Raw genomic sequence first — 16,377 nt, forward strand, 5'->3', positions numbered from 1 at the left:
CACATTTCAGTTTCTAATTAGTGTCTTAATGAGAAAAAAAATATCTCCCACAATAAAGCATAAACAAATATCACAGCGAAGCTAAAATATCACGCATTTTAATAACATAGTAAATGCATAAATACTTAAAAAAAACTATTTATAATATTATTATTGTTAACCATTCGATATTGGAAATTATGGGATTATTATAGGAATATTATTGCGATTTTTAAGGCCAAATAGAAAATTGTAAAGTTTTTTAAAAAAGCCACATAGAAAACTCATATTATAGAATAAAAGCAAAAACACAGCTCAGTATTCAACATCACACAGATTTTTTTCTATAGGGAACATTTTAAGAGTAACATGGGAATATTTATGGCGATTTTAAAGGACACAGAATTAGTTTGTTTTTTAATGAAATCCGTGTCACTGATTAAGCTTTATTTTTTAAATGTATTAATTAAGATAGGTTATTTAACTTGTTTTGCATTTGGATATTTGAGGCAAGAAATTCTTCTTCTTCTTCTTCTTTATTATTCATAATTAAAAGTGTAGATTTGACTGCAGCATCCACAAACACAAACAGAAAGCGCTTCCACATGCAGTGAAAACGGAAGTGCTGCGGCCTGCGTGACGTAAAGAGTGACGTCATCAGACTGCCGTGTGAAAATCACAATGTGTTCATTGATTTGATTGCATGCTGTCTATTTTTTAAATGTATGTTTTTTTTTTTAAATTTAGTTATTTGTGTATTTATTGATCATGTACACTGTTAAGAATTTCCCAGTAAAATAACAGTAAAGTGCTGGCAGCAGGGTTGCCTTTATGTAAAATTAACATTATTATACTGTCGCTGAAATTTACAGCTTTGTACTGTTAATGAAAAATACTGTTTGAACTGGTTGTTTTTTTATTAATTTCACAGTATTTTACAGTTAATTTACTGTCTAAAGATACATTATATAGCTGTTTTTCACCTTTCTTTTACATTATCTTACTGATTTGTTTTAATGCACTATTTAGGTTGTATTTTTTACATACACTTTGATAAACATTATTTTATTCCTAGATGAATAGACTTAGCAGTTTACAGACATAGGAATAGTCACACTAAATACAATTAAAGGCACTTGTTAGGAAAAAGGCTATAATAGACTTGTTGACACTTCTCCCAAAATGTATGTCTATATCTGGCTACAAGCACAGAATGGAAACCACAACAACATGTGAGTGAAGAACAATAAAGCTAATTCACTGATTTTACAATCATGTACAATGTACAAGCCTCACATGTGCAGATCAGGTCCCAGAATTAAAAACATACTGCATGAAACTGTTTCTGATGATACTTTAAACAGCCAAGTGCTGTTTTTTAAGAATGCATTATAGTTCAGTTAAAAAACGGCCTATGAGCCTAATTTAACAGGTTTTCTTTTGTATTAACAGTAAAGCACTGTTTTTAGCAATAACAGGTTAATACTGTTGAAATCCTGCTGTAAATTAACAGCTATTGTTTAGATAATCTGTAGATGCATTGACCGGTGAAGGAGAATCCCCCTGTCTGGTTCTCACGTTTAAAGCCTCCATTATATTATAGTTCTCAATAAAACAAGGTGAAATGTCACTGCAGGTTCACATGAACGAGCGTCACAGCTCGAGGCCGCGGTCACGAGCAGCTTTCATTTTCTCTGTGGGAACTTCCCTTTTTTATCACCTAGTGGACTCAATCAAAGCTTCATCATGTTAGACCTGCTGAATCAGGATTATTATGAGTCCACACAGAACCAATGATGCAATTACGACAATAGAATAATTAATATTATTTTTATATATATTTTTATTTTTATATTTATTTATTATTTTTTTCTTTAAATAGTAGGCCTAATGGAGAGTGTGCAGACTTGGAGATGAAATCTGCAAAAAAATAAATAAATGTTGAAATAGCCCCAGATCATCATCCTATTAAAATCAGTCATATCACAATTAATTTGGGGTGTCTACAATTTTCTATTTGTTTTTTAAAACTCGCTTTAATATTCCTATAATAATCCCATCATTTTCCAATATCGAATAGTAAACAATTGTAATATTATTTATAGTGAATTGTTGTCTTTTAGGTATTCTATAATATGCATTTTCTGTTTTTACAATACAGAAGACCTTTTTAATATGTATTTAAATGCGTGATATTTTAGCTTCACTGTGATATTGGTTTATGCTTTTATTGTGGGAGATTTTTTTCCCATGAAGACACTAATTAGAAACTGAAATGTGAGTGACATTAAACATCTCTGTGACTTGAGGTTGACTTTGTGACTTGAGGTTGACTTTGACCGCTGAAAGCCCCATAGCAGCAGCAGCAGGTGTAGGTGAGGAAAGTGAAATAGGTGCGTCCTACAGTATAAATGAGGCTCTGCAGCTCTGCTCCAACACATCAACTACTTCACAAGACTAATATCTCTATTTGCTCCAACACAAAGACAACTAGTCTCTTTTTTAAAGATGCTCAGCAGGATGTTGTTAGTGTGCCTCATGTCTGTCAGTGTGTTCAGTTCAGCCTCCTCACTGAGCTGCAGATGGATGGATCATAAATTCAGTCAGCACAGTCTGAACTCTCTGAATCTAATAGATGCTATGGTAAGTGGACTTCTTTAAAATCATTCAGTGAGTTTACTTTACTGTCTGTTTACTTCATGATGTGTGTTTGTGTGATGCAGGCTAATAATTCCACTAACACCACTGAGGAGGCTGAAGTGGACTTCCCTAATGATCTGTACAGCCAGGCCTCCAAAGCTTTAGTAAGTCTTCCTCAAACATTTGGAATAAATATTTAAAAATAAAAAAGTGTCATAAATGTCTTTTTATATTGAGATTGATGTTGTTCTTCCAGGCTGAGGACAAACTGAGTTTCACAGTTCAGATCCTGGAGGAGATGGTCTCCCTGTTTGAGGAGGATCACAGCTCTGCATCATGGGAGGAGACCACAGTGGAGCACTTTCTCATTGTTGTGACCCAGCAGGCTGAAGGCCTCCACTCCTGTGTGAGTAGAGAACATAACTGGTAGTAATTCAATCAGGAGAGACATCCTGTATCCATTGAAAAATAATTTACTACATGATGCATGATAAGAAGAATATAGAAATTAGAGATTAGACTCCACTGTGACGTAGTATATCAAAGGGGGTAGTTATGCTGTGATGAGATTAGGTATATTCTCCCACCTGGAGTCTAGACACTAGTGGTTGTGGTGAAAGGAGTATAGAGACAGGAAGGTTGGGAGGGTCTTCCTGTCTGAACTTTTGCATAAACTTCATCAACGTGATCTCTGTTACTCTGAAGTCCTGACAGCTTTACAGGTCTGTGAATACATGACAGGTGAATAAAGCATGTTAAATATTTATTTTCTTGTAATGAATTTAGATTGTGAGTCAGAGCAACAAGAAGAAGAACAAGAAGCTGCAAATGTATTTCAAGAGACTCTCACACCATGTCCTGGAGCGAATGGTAAGTCTATCTATCTATCTATCTATCTATCTATCTATCTATCTATCTATCTATCTGTCTATCTATCTATCTCTAATGCTGGTGTTGTTGTGTGTGCAGGGCCACAGTGCTGAATCCTGGGAGCTGATCAGGAAGGAAATGAAAACCCATCTGACGAGAGCAGACCAGCTGGCTTTGTCTGTACTCACCAACTAAAATCTCTCTGTCACATTACCAATGTGTTCATTTATTAGCTAACATGTAGTCTATTTATTTATTTATCTATTTATTAACATATTTATTCATTAAATTATTGAGTTGTGTGTGTATTTATTGATCATGTATTTGATCAACATGCTTTGCTTTGAGCAAAATTGGTTTTTTTTATGTTATAGTCAATAAAAAATATTTATTCCAGCAAATGTGAATATGATTATTGTTTTTTTGTTCTTGTTACATAAACAAAAGGGACGGATATTTTTTGGTTTTTAATGAGTTAAATCAAACAACAGGCAGGAGCGTGTATTTCTATAGTAATACCTCTCAAGGTACTTCCACCTACTGAAGGTACATATTACAGTAAATCATCAGGACAGAGAATTAAACCTGAATATTAATATGAGTGAACAAGTACAAGTTTAAACTTTTTAAATATCAGCTCTTTAACAGATACTTAAGGCCTCTTTGTTCTTTCACTACGGCTAAATAGGCATCATTATCTTATCTAACCCAGACACAGCAAACACAAAAACACCTGCAGCTACTGAGTCTGTTTTTGTTTCTGTATTCATCTAATTTGTTACTTTATTATCAGATTTATCTAAAATGTGTCTTCCATCACAATGTTAACACTAATTCACATATCAAAACATAACACACTCCATTCTGTTTTAGTCTGTAATATTCTTGCACATGTTGAACTTTGCACATCTACATTTGCACATTTACTACCTCAATTATTTTTTATTAAAGAACAAAACATTGTACTTTGCACACTTTGCTTATGTATATAGTATGTTATTGCACACTTGCTAATGTATATAGTGGGTTATTCTATGTTTATAATTTAGATTTTGTTATGCTAGTTGTAGTAGTCAGGTATATTTAAAGTGTATTCCTATATTCTTTATATTTTGTATTCTATGGATATATTTCTACAAAATAATTACTGTGGTACTGCTAATTTGACTTACATGTGAGTAAAAGATCGGAGTACTTCTTCCACCACTGGCAGAATGGAATAAATGGTACAGGTGATACACTGGCTATACTACTACGTATCTGCTCTAAGACTGCAGGAATTAAGTTTTCAAGCTGCACATATTAAAAGGATGCCGTCTCTGGCTGATAATAATCAGTTTACATCAAACACAAAATTTAGTCTCACAGGTCAGACTGAACAGATTACAGACATGTTTAGTTTTAGCTACTTGTGCAGCATTGAATGTGAAAGCAAAGTGATAAAACTGATCGTATTGCAGCAGTTAATATACACAGTATGTTTGTTTTATTGCCTGGCTAAATAGATAGATCCCAAAATTGGGAAATTATTGTGTTCCACAGCAGCAGGTTATCCAAGTAATGAACAGGAACATTAAATAAAATGTACATGTCAACACTAAAGAAATATATCCATAGAATACAAAATATAAAGAAAAAAAGATACGTCCCTTTTGTTTATGTAACAAGAATAAAAACAATAATCATATTCACATTTGCTGGAATAAATATTTTTTATTGACTATAACATAAAAAAACATAAATTTTGCTCAAAGCAAAGCATGTTGATCAAATACATGATCAATAAATACACACACAACTCAATAATTTAATGAATAAATATGTTAATAAATAGATAAATAAATAAATAGACTGCATGTAAGCTAATAAATGAACACATTGGTAATGTGACAGAGAGATTTTAGTTGGTGAGTACAGACAAAGCCAGCTGGTCTGCTCTCGTCAGATGGGTTTTCATTTCCTTCCTGATCAGCTCCCAGGATTCAGCACTGTGGCCCTGCACACACAACAACACCAGCATTAGAGATAGATAGATAGATAGATAGATAGATAGATAGATAGATAGATAGATAGATAGATAGATAGATAGATAGATAGATAGATGGATAGACTTACCATTCGCTCCAGGACATGGTGTGAGAGTCTCTTGAAATACATGTGCAGCTTCTTGTTCTTCTTCTTGTTGCTCTGACTCCCAATCTAAATGCATTACAAGAAAAGAAATATTTAACATGCTTTATATTTCACCTGTCATGTATTCACAGACCTGTAAAGCTGTCAGGACTTCAGAGTAACAGAGATCTAACTACACGTGTTGCATGTTGTTACTGCCAGTTATGTTCTCTACTCACACAGGAGTGGAGGCCTTCAGCCTGCTGGGTCACAACAATGAGAAAGTGCTCCACTGTGGTCTCCTCCCATGATGCAGAGCTGTGATCCTCCTCAAACAGGGAGACCATCTCCTCCAGGATCTGAACTGTGAAACTCAGTTTGTCCTCAGCCTGGAAGAACAACATCAATCTCAATATAAAAACACATTTATGACATTTTTTTATTTTTAAATATTAATTCCAAAGGTTTGAGGAAGACTTACTGAAGCTTTGGAGGCCTGGCTGTACAGATCATTAGGGAAGTCCACTTCAGCCTCCTCAGTGGTGTTAGTGGAATTATTAGCCTGCATCACACAAACACACATCATGAAGTAAACAGACAGTAAAATAAACTCATTGAATGATTTTAAAGAAGTCCACTTACCATAGCATCTATTAGATTCAGAGAGTTCAGACTGTGCTGACTGAATTTATGATCCATCCATCTGCAGCTCAGTGAGGAGGCTGAACTGAACACACTGACAGACATGAGGCACACTAACAACATCCTGCTGAGCATCTTTAAAAAAGAGACTTGTTGTCTTTGTGTTGGAGCAAATAGAGATATTAGTCTTGTGAAGTAGTTGATGTGTTGGAGCAGAGCTGTAGAGCCTCATTTATACTGCAGGACGCACCTATTTCACTTTCCACACCTACACCTGCTGCTGTTGTGGGTCTTTCAGCGGTCAAAGTCAACCTCAACTATACATGTTTAATGTCACTCACATTTCAGTTTCTAATTAGTGTCTTAATGGGAAAAAAATCTCTCACAATAGAAGCATAAACAAATATCACAGCGAAGTTAAAATTTCACGCATTTTATTAACATAGTAAATGTATAATAGAATACCTTAAAAAACACAAAGACAAACAATTCTCTATTAATATTATTATATTGTTTATTATTCGATATTGGAAATAATGGGATTATTATAGGAAAATTATTGCGATTTTTAAGGCTAAATAGAAAATTGTTTTTAAACACAGAAATGCCACATAGAAAATTCCTATAATAGAATAAAAGCATAAACACAGATCATTATTCAGCATCACATTGATTTTGTTCGATAGGGATTATTTTGAGAGTAAAATGGGAATATTTATGGCGATTTTTAAAGTACACATAATTAGTTTTTCTTGAATGAAATCCGTGTTGCTGATAATTATGTTTTTTATTTTTTTATTATTTTGTTTTACATTTATTTATTAAGAACTTGTTTTGTTATTAACTTAACTTGTTTTGCATTTTGGATATTTGAGGCAATAAATTATTCTTCTTATTCTTATTCTTATTCTTATTCTTATTATTATAATATCATTCTTCTTCTTCTTCTTCTTCTTATTATTATTATTATATCATTATTATATGTATTTATTTAGTTTTAATTCAGTCTGCAGGATCTCCCTGCGATGCAAAAAATATGCGTTAAAAAAAACGACTTTTCTCCAGCCTATTTTTGGTTTAATAACATTTATTATTCATAATTAAAAGTGTAGATTTGACTGCAGCGTGTCCACAAACACAAACAGAAAGCGCTTCTCCATGCACAGTGAAAACGGAAGTGCTGCGGCCTGCGTGACGTAAAGAGTGACGTCATCAGACTGCCGTGTGAAAATCACAATGTGTTCATTGATTTGATTGCATGCTGTCTATTTTTTAAATTTATGTTTTTTATTTTATTTAGTTATTTGTGTATTTATTGATCATGTACACTGTTAAGAATTTCCCAGTAAAATAACAGTAAAGTGCTGGCAGCAGGGTTGCCTTTATGTAAAATTAACATTATTATACTGTCGCTGAAATTTACAGCTTTGTACTGTTAATGAAAAATACAGTTTGAACTGTTTTTTAAAAAAAATAATTTCACAGTATTTTACAGTTAATTTACTGTCTAAAGATACATTATATAGCTGTTTTTCACCTTTCTTTTACATTATCTTACTGATTTGTTTTAATGCACTATTTAGGTTGTAATTTTTTACATACATTTTAATAAACATTATTTGTTGCCTAGATGAATAGACTTAGCAGGTTATAGACATAGGAATAGTCACACTAAATACAATTAAAGGCACTTGTTAGGAAAAAGGCTATAATAGACTTGTTGACACTTCTCCCAAAATGTCTGTCTCTAGCTGGCTACAAGCACAGAATGCAAACCAGAACAACATGTGAGTGAAGAACAATAAAGCTAATTCACTGATTTTACAATCATGTACAATGTACAAGCCTCACATGTGCAGATCAGGTCCCAGAATTAAAAACATACTGCATGAAACTGTTTCTGATGATACTTTAGACAGCTGATCAGCAGTAAAGTGCTGTTTTTTAAGAATGCATTATAGTTCAGTTAAAAAACGGCCTATGAGCCTAATTTAACAGGTTTTCTTTTGTATTAACAGTAAAGCACTGTTTTTAGCAATAACAGGTTAATACTGTTGAAATCCTGCTGTAAATTAACAGCTATTGTTTAGATAATCTGTAGATGCATTGACCGGTGAAGGAGAATCCCCCTGTCTGGTTCTCACGTTTAAAGCCTCCATTATATTATAGTTCTCAATAAAACAAGGTGAAATGTCACTTAACAGATTCACATGAACGAGCGTCACAGCTCGAGGCCGCGGTCACGAGCAGCTTTCATTTTCTCTGTGGGAACTTCCCTTTCTTATCACCTAGTGGACTCAATCAAAGCTTCATCATGTTAGACCTGCTGAATCAGGATTATTATGAGTCCACACAGAACCAATGATGCAATTACGACAATAGAAGAATTAATATTATTTTTATATATATTTTTATTTTTATATTTATTTATTTATTATTTTTTTTCTTTAAATAGTAGGCCTAATGGAGAGTGTGCAGACTTGGAGATGAAATCTGCAAAAAAAAATAAAAATGTTGAAATAGCCCCAGATCATCATCCTATTAAAATCAGTCATATCACAATTAATTTGGGGTGTCTACAATTTTCTATTTGTTTTTTAAAACTCGCTTTAATATTCCTATAATAATCCCATCATTTTACAATATTGAATAGTAAACAATTGTAATATTATTTATAGTGAATTGTTGTCTTTTAGGTATTCTATAATTTGCATTTTCTGTTTTTACAATACAGAAGACCTTTTTAATATGTATTTAAATGCGTGATATTTTAGCTTCACTGTGATATTGGTTTATGCTTTTATTGTGGGAGATTTTTTTCCCATGAAGACACTAATTAGAAACTGAAATGTGAGTGACATTAAACATCTCTGTGACTTGAGGTTGACTTTGTGACTTGAGGTTGACTTTGACCGCTGAAAGCCCCACAGCAGCAGCAGCAGGTGTAGGTGAGGAAAGTGAAATAGGTGCGTCCTGCAGTATAAATGAGGCTCTGCAGCTCTGCTCCAACACATCAACTACTTCACAAGACTAATATCTCTATTTGCATCCACACAAAGACAACTAGTCTCTTTTTTAAAGATGCTCAGCAGGATGTTGTTAGTGTGCCTCATGTCTGTCAGTGTGTTCAGTTCAGCCTCCTCACTGAGCTGCAGATGGATGGATCATAAATTCAGTCAGCACAGTCTGAACTCTCTGAATCTAATAGATGCTATGGTAAGTGGACTTCTTTAAAATCATTCAGTGAGTTTACTTTACTGTCTGTTTACTTCATGATGTGTGTTTGTTTGATGCAGGCTAATAATTCCACTAACACCACTGAGGAGGCTGAAGTGGACTTCCCTAATGATCTGTACAGCCAGGCCTCCAAAGCTTCAGTAAGTCTTCCTCAAACCTTTGGAATAAATATTTAAAAATAAAAAAATGTCATAAATGTCTTTTTATATTGAGATTGATGTTGTTCTTCCAGGCTGAGGACAAACTGAGTTTCACAGTTCAGATCCTGGAGGAGATGGTCTCCCTGTTTGAGGAGGATCACAGCTCTGCATCATGGGAGGAGACCACAGTGGAGCACTTTCTCATTGTTGTGACCCAGCAGGCTGACGGCCTCCACTCCTGTGTGAGTAGAGAACATAACTGGTAGTAACAGCATGCAACACGTGTAATTAGATCTCTGTTACTCTGAAGTCCTGACAGCTTTACAGGTCTGTGAATACATGACAGGTGAATAAAGCATGTTAAATATTTATTTTCTTGTAATGAATTTAGATTGTGAGTCAGAGCAACAAGAAGAAGAACAAGAAGCTGCAAATGTATTTCAAGAGACTCTCACACCATGTCCTGGAGCGAATGGTAAGTCTATCTATCTATCTATCTATCTATCTATCTATCTGTCTATCTATCTATCTCTAATGCTGGTGTTGTTGTGTGTGCAGGGCCACAGTGCTGAATCCTGGGAGCTGATCAGGAAGGAAATGAAAACCCATCTGACGAGAGCAGACCAGCTGGCTTTGTCTGTACTCACCAACTAAAATCTCTCTGTCACATTACCAATGTGTTCATTTATTAGCTAACATGTAGTCTATTTATTTATTTATCTATTTATTAACATATTTATTCATTAAATTATTGAGTTGTGTGTGTATTTATTGATCATGTATTTGATCAACATGCTTTGCTTTGAGCAAAATTGGTTTTTTTTATGTTATAGTCAATAAAAAATATTTATTCCAGCAAATGTGAATATGATTATTGTTTTTATTCTTGTTACATAAACAAAAGGGACGGATATTTTTTGGTTTTTAATGAGTTAAATCAAACAACAGGCAGGAACGTGTATTTCTATAGTAATACCTCTCAAGGTACTTCCACCTACTGAAGGTACACATTACAGTAAATCATCAGGACAGAGAATTAAACCTGAATATTAATATGAGTGAACAAGTACAAGTTTAAACTTTTTAAATATCAGTTCTTTAACAGATACTTAAGGCCTCCTTGTTCTTTCACTACGGCTAAATAGACATCGTAATACCACTCTTACCTAACCCAGACACAGCAAACACAAAAACACCTGCAGCTACTGAGTCTGTTTTTGTTTCTGTATTGATCTGATTTGTCACTTTATTATCAGATTTATCTAAAATGTGTCTTCCATCACAAAGTTTACACTGTTTCACATATCAAAACATAACACACTCCATTCTGTTTTAGTCTGTAATATTCTTGCACATGTTGAACTTTGCACATCTACATTTGCACATTTACTACCTCAATTATTTTGTATTAAAGAACAAAACATTGTACTTTGCACACTTTGCTTATGTATATAGTATGTTATTGCACACTTGCTAATGTATATAGTGGGTTATTCTATGTTTATAATTTAGATTTTGTTATGTTAGTTTTAGTAGTCAGGTATATTTAAAGTGTATTCCTATATTCTTTATATTTTGTATTCCATGGATATATTTCTACAAAATAATTACTGTGGTACTGCTAATTTGACTTACATGTGAGTAAAAGATCGGAGTACTTCTTCCACCACTGGCAGAATGGAATAAATGGTACAGGTGATACACTGGCTATACTACTACGTATCTGCTCTAAGACTGCAGGAATTAAGTTTTCAAGCTGCACATATTAAAAGGATGCCGTCTCTGGCTGATAATAATCAGTTTACATCAAACACAAAATTTAGTCTCACAGGTCAGACTGAACAGATTACAGACATGTTTAGTTTTAGCTACTTGTGCAGCATTGAATGTGAAAGCAAAGTGATAGAACTGATCGTATTGCAGCAGTTAATATACACAGTATGTTTGTTTTATTGCCTGGCTAAATAGATAGATCCCAAAATTGGAAATTATTGTGTTACAGCAGCAGGTTATCCAAGTAATGAACAGGAACATTAAATAAAATGTACATGTCAACACTAAAGAAATATATCCATAGAATACAAAATATAAAGAAAAAAAGATACGTCCCTTTTGTTTATGTAACAAGAATAAAAACAATAATCATATTCACATTTGCTGGAATAAATCATTTTTATTGACTATAACATAAAAAAACATAAATTTTGCTCAAAGCAAAGCATGTTGATCAAATACATGATCAATAGATACACACACAACTCAATAATTTAATGAATAAATATGTTAATAAATAGATAAATAAATAAATAGACTGCATGTAAGCTAATAAATGAACACATTGGTAATGTGACAGAGAGATTTTAGTTGGTGAGTACAGACAAAGCCAGCTGGTCTGCTCTCGTCAGATGGGTTTTCATTTCCTTCCTGATCAGCTCCCAGGATTCAGCACTGTGGCCCTGCACACACAACAACACCAGCATTAGAGATAGATAGATAGATAGATAGACAGATACATAGATAGATAGATAGATAGATAGATAGATAGATAGATAGACTTACCATTCGCTCCAGGACATGGTGTGAGAGTCTCTTGAAATACATGTGCAGCTTCTTGTTCTTCTTCTTGTTGCTCTGACTCACAATCTAAATTCATTACAAGAAAATAAATATTTAACATGCTTTATTCACCTGTCATGTATTCACAGAGCTGTAAAGCTGTCAGGACTTCAGAGTAACAGAGATCTAACTACACGTGTTGCATGTTGTTACTGCCAGTTATGTTCTCTACTCACACAGGAGTGGAGGCCGTCAGCCTGCTGGGTCACAACAATGAGAAAGTGCTCCACTGTGGTCTCCTCCCATGATGCAGAGCTGTGATCCTCCTCAAACAGGGAGACCATCTCCTCCAGGATCTGAACTGTGAAACTCAGTTTGTCCTCAGCCTGGAAGAACAACATCAATCACATTATAGGAACACATTTATGACACTTTTTAATATTTATTGCAAAGGTTGAGGAAGACTTACTGAAGCTTTGGAGGCCTTGCTGTACAGATCATTAGGGAAGTCCACTTCAGCCTCCTCAGTGGTGTTAGTGGAATTATTAGCCTGCATCACAAACAAACACATCATGAAGTAAACAGACAGTAAAGTAAACTCACTGAATGATTTTAAAGAAGTCCACTTACCATAGCATCTATTAGATTCAGAGAGTTCAGACTGTGCTGACTGAATTTATGATCCATCCATCTGCAGCTCAGTGAGGAGGCTGAACTGAACACACTGACAGACATGAGGCACACTAACAACATCCTGCTGAGCATCTTTAAAAAAGAGACTAGTTGTCTTTGTGTTGGAGCAAATAGAGATATTAGTCTTGTGAAGTAGTTGATGTGTTGGAGCAGAGCTGCAGAGCCTCATTTATACTGCAGGACGCACCTATTTCACTTTCCACACCTACACCTGCTGCTGCTGCTGTGGGGCTTTCAGCGGTCAAAGTCAACCTCAATTTAAAGAGATGTTTAATATCACTCACATTTCAGTTTCTAATTAGTGTCTTAATGAGAAAAAAAATATCTCCCACAATAAAGCATAAACAAATATCACAGCGAAGCTAAAATATCACGCATTTTAATAACATAGTAAATGCATAAATACTTAAAAAAAACTATTTATAATATTATTATTGTTAACCATTCGATATTGGAAATTATGGGATTATTATAGGAATATTATTGCGATTTTTAAGGCCAAATAGAAAATTGTAAAGTTTTTAAAAAAAGCCACATAGAAAACTCATATTATAGAATAAAAGCAAAAACACAGCTCAGTATTCAACATCACACAGATTTTGTTCGATAGGGAACATTTTGAGAGTAACATGGGAATATTTATGGCGATTTTAAAGGACACAGAATTAGTTTTTTTTTTAATGAAATCCGTGTCACTGATTAAGCTTTATTTTTTAAATGTATTACAGTTTTTCTCGATTGTTTACACACATTTTCTGAAAGCATGCCTCATACTCTCAGAACTCTACACACAAATCAAAAAACACACACACAATGGGCAAAACACCTCAATTCTCCTGCAAAATGAAACTTTACATTCAAAACAATGTTATTTCTTCTCAAAATGGTATTTTGTTTTCAAATGACACACACAAACCATCATATGAATAGACATTTATAAGAACCAGTTGAACACTGATGTGCTCAATGTAAAACACTATGATGAATGGAAAACACTTCTTCTCCATTCATCATAATGACTTAGGCCTTTTTTTTGTTCAGTGTTACACTTACTACAGACAGTACATACATAAGTGTGTTGTAAAATATTTTAGAATATTGTTTTTATACTCAGAACACACAAATACACGGTAACAAATATATTTTATTTTCCCCACAAAAACAATGTACACAGTGTACATCCCAACCAACACAAAGTTGCACATACAGTGGTCTACATACAAAACAACAGAAGAATTTACTGTATACAGTTACAGTAAAAAAAAAACTATGCTGCATCCTCTCTTCTGTTTCGGTCTGGCCACAGCACCTCATCCACATCACAAGCAATGTTTTCCCTGGCCAAGCAGCGGGGGAAATATCGCTTAGCATGTCGAATCCAGCCATGAAAAGCATCAACTGATTGCTAATTGTAACACTGTGTGACAGGTGTTTGCCCATGTGATGAGTCAGTGTGCATAGTAGGGCAATTGACTTTAGAATTTTGAATGACAGTGTGTTCCTTGTGAAAACGAGATTTTCTTCATGAAAATTGTGCCAAATGCAGAGAATTGTGTGTAGTGTTCTGAAAAAAGTGTGTTTTAGAACTGCAATTTGAGTGTAAAGCAGGAATTGTGCTTGTAGTTTAGCAGAATTGGTTCAGGGGGTTGGTGCATGAGTTACATGTTGTGGTCATTATGTGTCAAGTACCAGTATTTGTGTGTAAACAATTGAGAAAAACTGTAATTAAGATAGGTTATTTAACTTGTTTTGCATTTGGATATTTGAGGCAAGAAATTCTTCTTCTTCTTCTTCTTCTTCTTCTTCTTCTTCTTCTTCTTCTTCTTCTTCTTCTTCTTCTTCTTCTTCTTTATTATTCATAATTAAAAGTGTAGATTTGACTGCAGCATCCACAAACACAAACAGAAAGCGCTTCCACATGCAGTGAAAACGGAAGTGCTGCGGCCTGCGTGACGTGACGTGTGACGTCATCAGACTGCCGTGTGAAAATCACAATGTGTTCATTGATTTGATTGCATGCTGTCTATTTTTTAAATGTATGTTTTTTTTTTAAATTTAGTTATTTGTGTATTTATTGATCATGTACACTTAAGAATTTCCCAGTAAAATAACAGTAAAGAACTGGCAGCAGGGTTGCCTTTATGTAAAATTAACATTATTATACTGTCGCTGAAATTTACAGCTTTGTACTGTTAATGAAAAATACTGTTTGAACTGGTTGTTTTTTTATTAATTTCACAGTATTTTACAGTTAATTTACTGTCTAAAGATACATTATATAGCTGTTTTTCACCTTTCTTTTACATTATCTTACTGATTTGTTTTAATGCACTATTTAGGTTGTATTTTTTACATACACTTTGATAAACATTATTTTATTCCTAGATGAATAGACTTAGCAGGTTACAGACATAGGAATAGTCACACTAAATACAATTAAAGGCACTTGTTAGGAAAAAGGCTATAATAGACTTGTTGACACTTCTCCCAAAATGTATGTCTATATCTGTCTACAAGCACAGAATGCAAACCATAACAACATGTGAGTGAAGAACAATAAAGCTAATTCACTGATTTTACAATCATGTACAATGTACAAGCCTCAAATGTGCAGATCAGGTCCCAGAATTAAAAACATACTGCATGAAACTGTTTCTGATGATACTTTAAACAGCCAAGTGCTGTTTTTTAAGAATGCATTATAGTTCAGTTAAAAAACGGCCTATGAGCCTAATTTAACAGGTTTTCTTTTGTATTAACAGTAAAGCACTGTTTTTAGCAATAACAGGTTAATACTGTTGGAATCCTGCTGTAAATGAACAGCTATTATTTAGATAATCTGTAGATGCATTGACCGGTGAAGGAGAATCCCCCTGTCTGGTTCTCACGTTTAAAGCCTCCATTATATTATAGTTCTCAATAAAACAAGGTGAAATGTCACTTAACAGATTCACATGAACGAGCGTCACAGCTCGAGGCCGCGGTCATGAGCAGCTTTCATTTTCTGTGTGGGAACTTCCCTTTTTATCACCTAGTGGACTCAATCAAAGCTTTATCATGTTAGACCTGCTGAATCAGGATTATTATGAGTCCACACAGAACCAATGATGCAATTACGACAATAGAAGAATTAATATTATTTTTATATATATTTTTATTTTTATATTTATTTATTTATTTATTATTTTTTTCTTTAAATAGTAGGCCTAATGGAGAGTGTGCAGACTTGGAGATGAAATCTGCAAAAAAAAAATAAAAATGTTGAAATAGCCCCAGATCATCATCCTATTAAAATCAGTCATATCACAATTAATTTGGGGTGTCTACAATTTTCTATTTGTTTTTTTAAACTTGCTTTAATATTCCTATAATAATCCCATCATTTTCCAATATCGAATAGTAAACAATTGTAATATTATTTATAGTGAATTGTTGTCTTTTAGGTATTCTATAATATGCATTTTCTGTTTTTGCAATACAGAAGACCTTTTTAATATGTATTTAAATG

General features: G+C 33.8%; 4 protein-coding genes across 4 annotated transcripts; 2 read left to right on the top strand and 2 right to left on the bottom strand.

Annotated features, from left to right (window-relative positions):
• Nucleotides 1-2,487: 2,487 nt before the first annotated feature.
• LOC141758513 (interferon a3-like) lies at nt 2,488-3,684 on the top strand. The gene is made up of 5 exons (XM_074620015.1): nt 2,488-2,622; nt 2,703-2,783; nt 2,876-3,025; nt 3,406-3,489; nt 3,589-3,684. The coding sequence occupies exons 1-5, from the start codon at nt 2,488-2,490 to the stop codon at nt 3,682-3,684; spliced, it is 546 nt and encodes a 181-aa protein (XP_074476116.1).
• Nucleotides 3,685-5,389: 1,705 nt separating this feature from the next.
• LOC141758516 (interferon a3-like) lies at nt 5,390-6,378 on the bottom strand. The gene is made up of 5 exons (XM_074620020.1): nt 6,244-6,378; nt 6,083-6,163; nt 5,841-5,990; nt 5,605-5,688; nt 5,390-5,485 (listed from the first exon to the last, which is right to left on the bottom strand). Exons 1-5 carry the CDS (start codon nt 6,376-6,378, stop codon nt 5,390-5,392), a joined length of 546 nt encoding a protein of 181 aa, XP_074476121.1.
• Nucleotides 6,379-9,324: 2,946 nt separating this feature from the next.
• LOC141758509 (interferon a3-like) lies at nt 9,325-10,274 on the top strand. The gene is made up of 5 exons (XM_074620007.1): nt 9,325-9,459; nt 9,540-9,620; nt 9,713-9,862; nt 10,012-10,095; nt 10,179-10,274. Exons 1-5 carry the CDS (start codon nt 9,325-9,327, stop codon nt 10,272-10,274), a joined length of 546 nt encoding a protein of 181 aa, XP_074476108.1.
• Nucleotides 10,275-11,980: 1,706 nt separating this feature from the next.
• On the bottom strand, nt 11,981-12,941 carry LOC141758517 (interferon a3-like). Its single transcript, XM_074620021.1, has 5 exons — nt 12,807-12,941; nt 12,646-12,726; nt 12,413-12,562; nt 12,180-12,263; nt 11,981-12,076 (listed from the first exon to the last, which is right to left on the bottom strand). Exons 1-5 carry the CDS (start codon nt 12,939-12,941, stop codon nt 11,981-11,983), a joined length of 546 nt encoding a protein of 181 aa, XP_074476122.1.
• Between the last annotated feature and the right edge of the window lie 3,436 nt (nt 12,942-16,377).

This window comes from Sebastes fasciatus, chromosome 20 (genome assembly GCF_043250625.1).
Source record: "Sebastes fasciatus isolate fSebFas1 chromosome 20, fSebFas1.pri, whole genome shotgun sequence".
NCBI lineage: Eukaryota > Metazoa > Chordata > Actinopteri > Perciformes > Sebastidae > Sebastes > Sebastes fasciatus.

Coding starts and splice junctions, on each gene's coding strand:
- LOC141758509 (XM_074620007.1), top strand. CDS start 9,325: ATGCTCAGCAGGATGTTGTTAGTGTGCCTCATGTCTGTCAGTGTGTTC. Junction 9,460..9,539: donor TGAATCTAATAGATGCTATG/GTAAGTGGACTT, acceptor TGTTTGATGCAG/GCTAATAATTCCACTAACAC. Junction 9,863..10,011: donor CTGACGGCCTCCACTCCTGT/GTGAGTAGAGAA, acceptor TAATGAATTTAG/ATTGTGAGTCAGAGCAACAA.
- LOC141758513 (XM_074620015.1), top strand. CDS start 2,488: ATGCTCAGCAGGATGTTGTTAGTGTGCCTCATGTCTGTCAGTGTGTTC. Junction 2,623..2,702: donor TGAATCTAATAGATGCTATG/GTAAGTGGACTT, acceptor TGTGTGATGCAG/GCTAATAATTCCACTAACAC. Junction 3,490..3,588: donor ACCATGTCCTGGAGCGAATG/GTAAGTCTATCT, acceptor TTGTGTGTGCAG/GGCCACAGTGCTGAATCCTG.
- LOC141758517 (XM_074620021.1), bottom strand. CDS start 12,941: ATGCTCAGCAGGATGTTGTTAGTGTGCCTCATGTCTGTCAGTGTGTTC. Junction 12,264..12,412: donor CTGACGGCCTCCACTCCTGT/GTGAGTAGAGAA, acceptor TAATGAATTTAG/ATTGTGAGTCAGAGCAACAA. Junction 12,077..12,179: donor ACCATGTCCTGGAGCGAATG/GTAAGTCTATCT, acceptor TTGTGTGTGCAG/GGCCACAGTGCTGAATCCTG.
- LOC141758516 (XM_074620020.1), bottom strand. CDS start 6,378: ATGCTCAGCAGGATGTTGTTAGTGTGCCTCATGTCTGTCAGTGTGTTC. Junction 5,689..5,840: donor CTGAAGGCCTCCACTCCTGT/GTGAGTAGAGAA, acceptor TAATGCATTTAG/ATTGGGAGTCAGAGCAACAA. Junction 5,486..5,604: donor ACCATGTCCTGGAGCGAATG/GTAAGTCTATCC, acceptor TTGTGTGTGCAG/GGCCACAGTGCTGAATCCTG.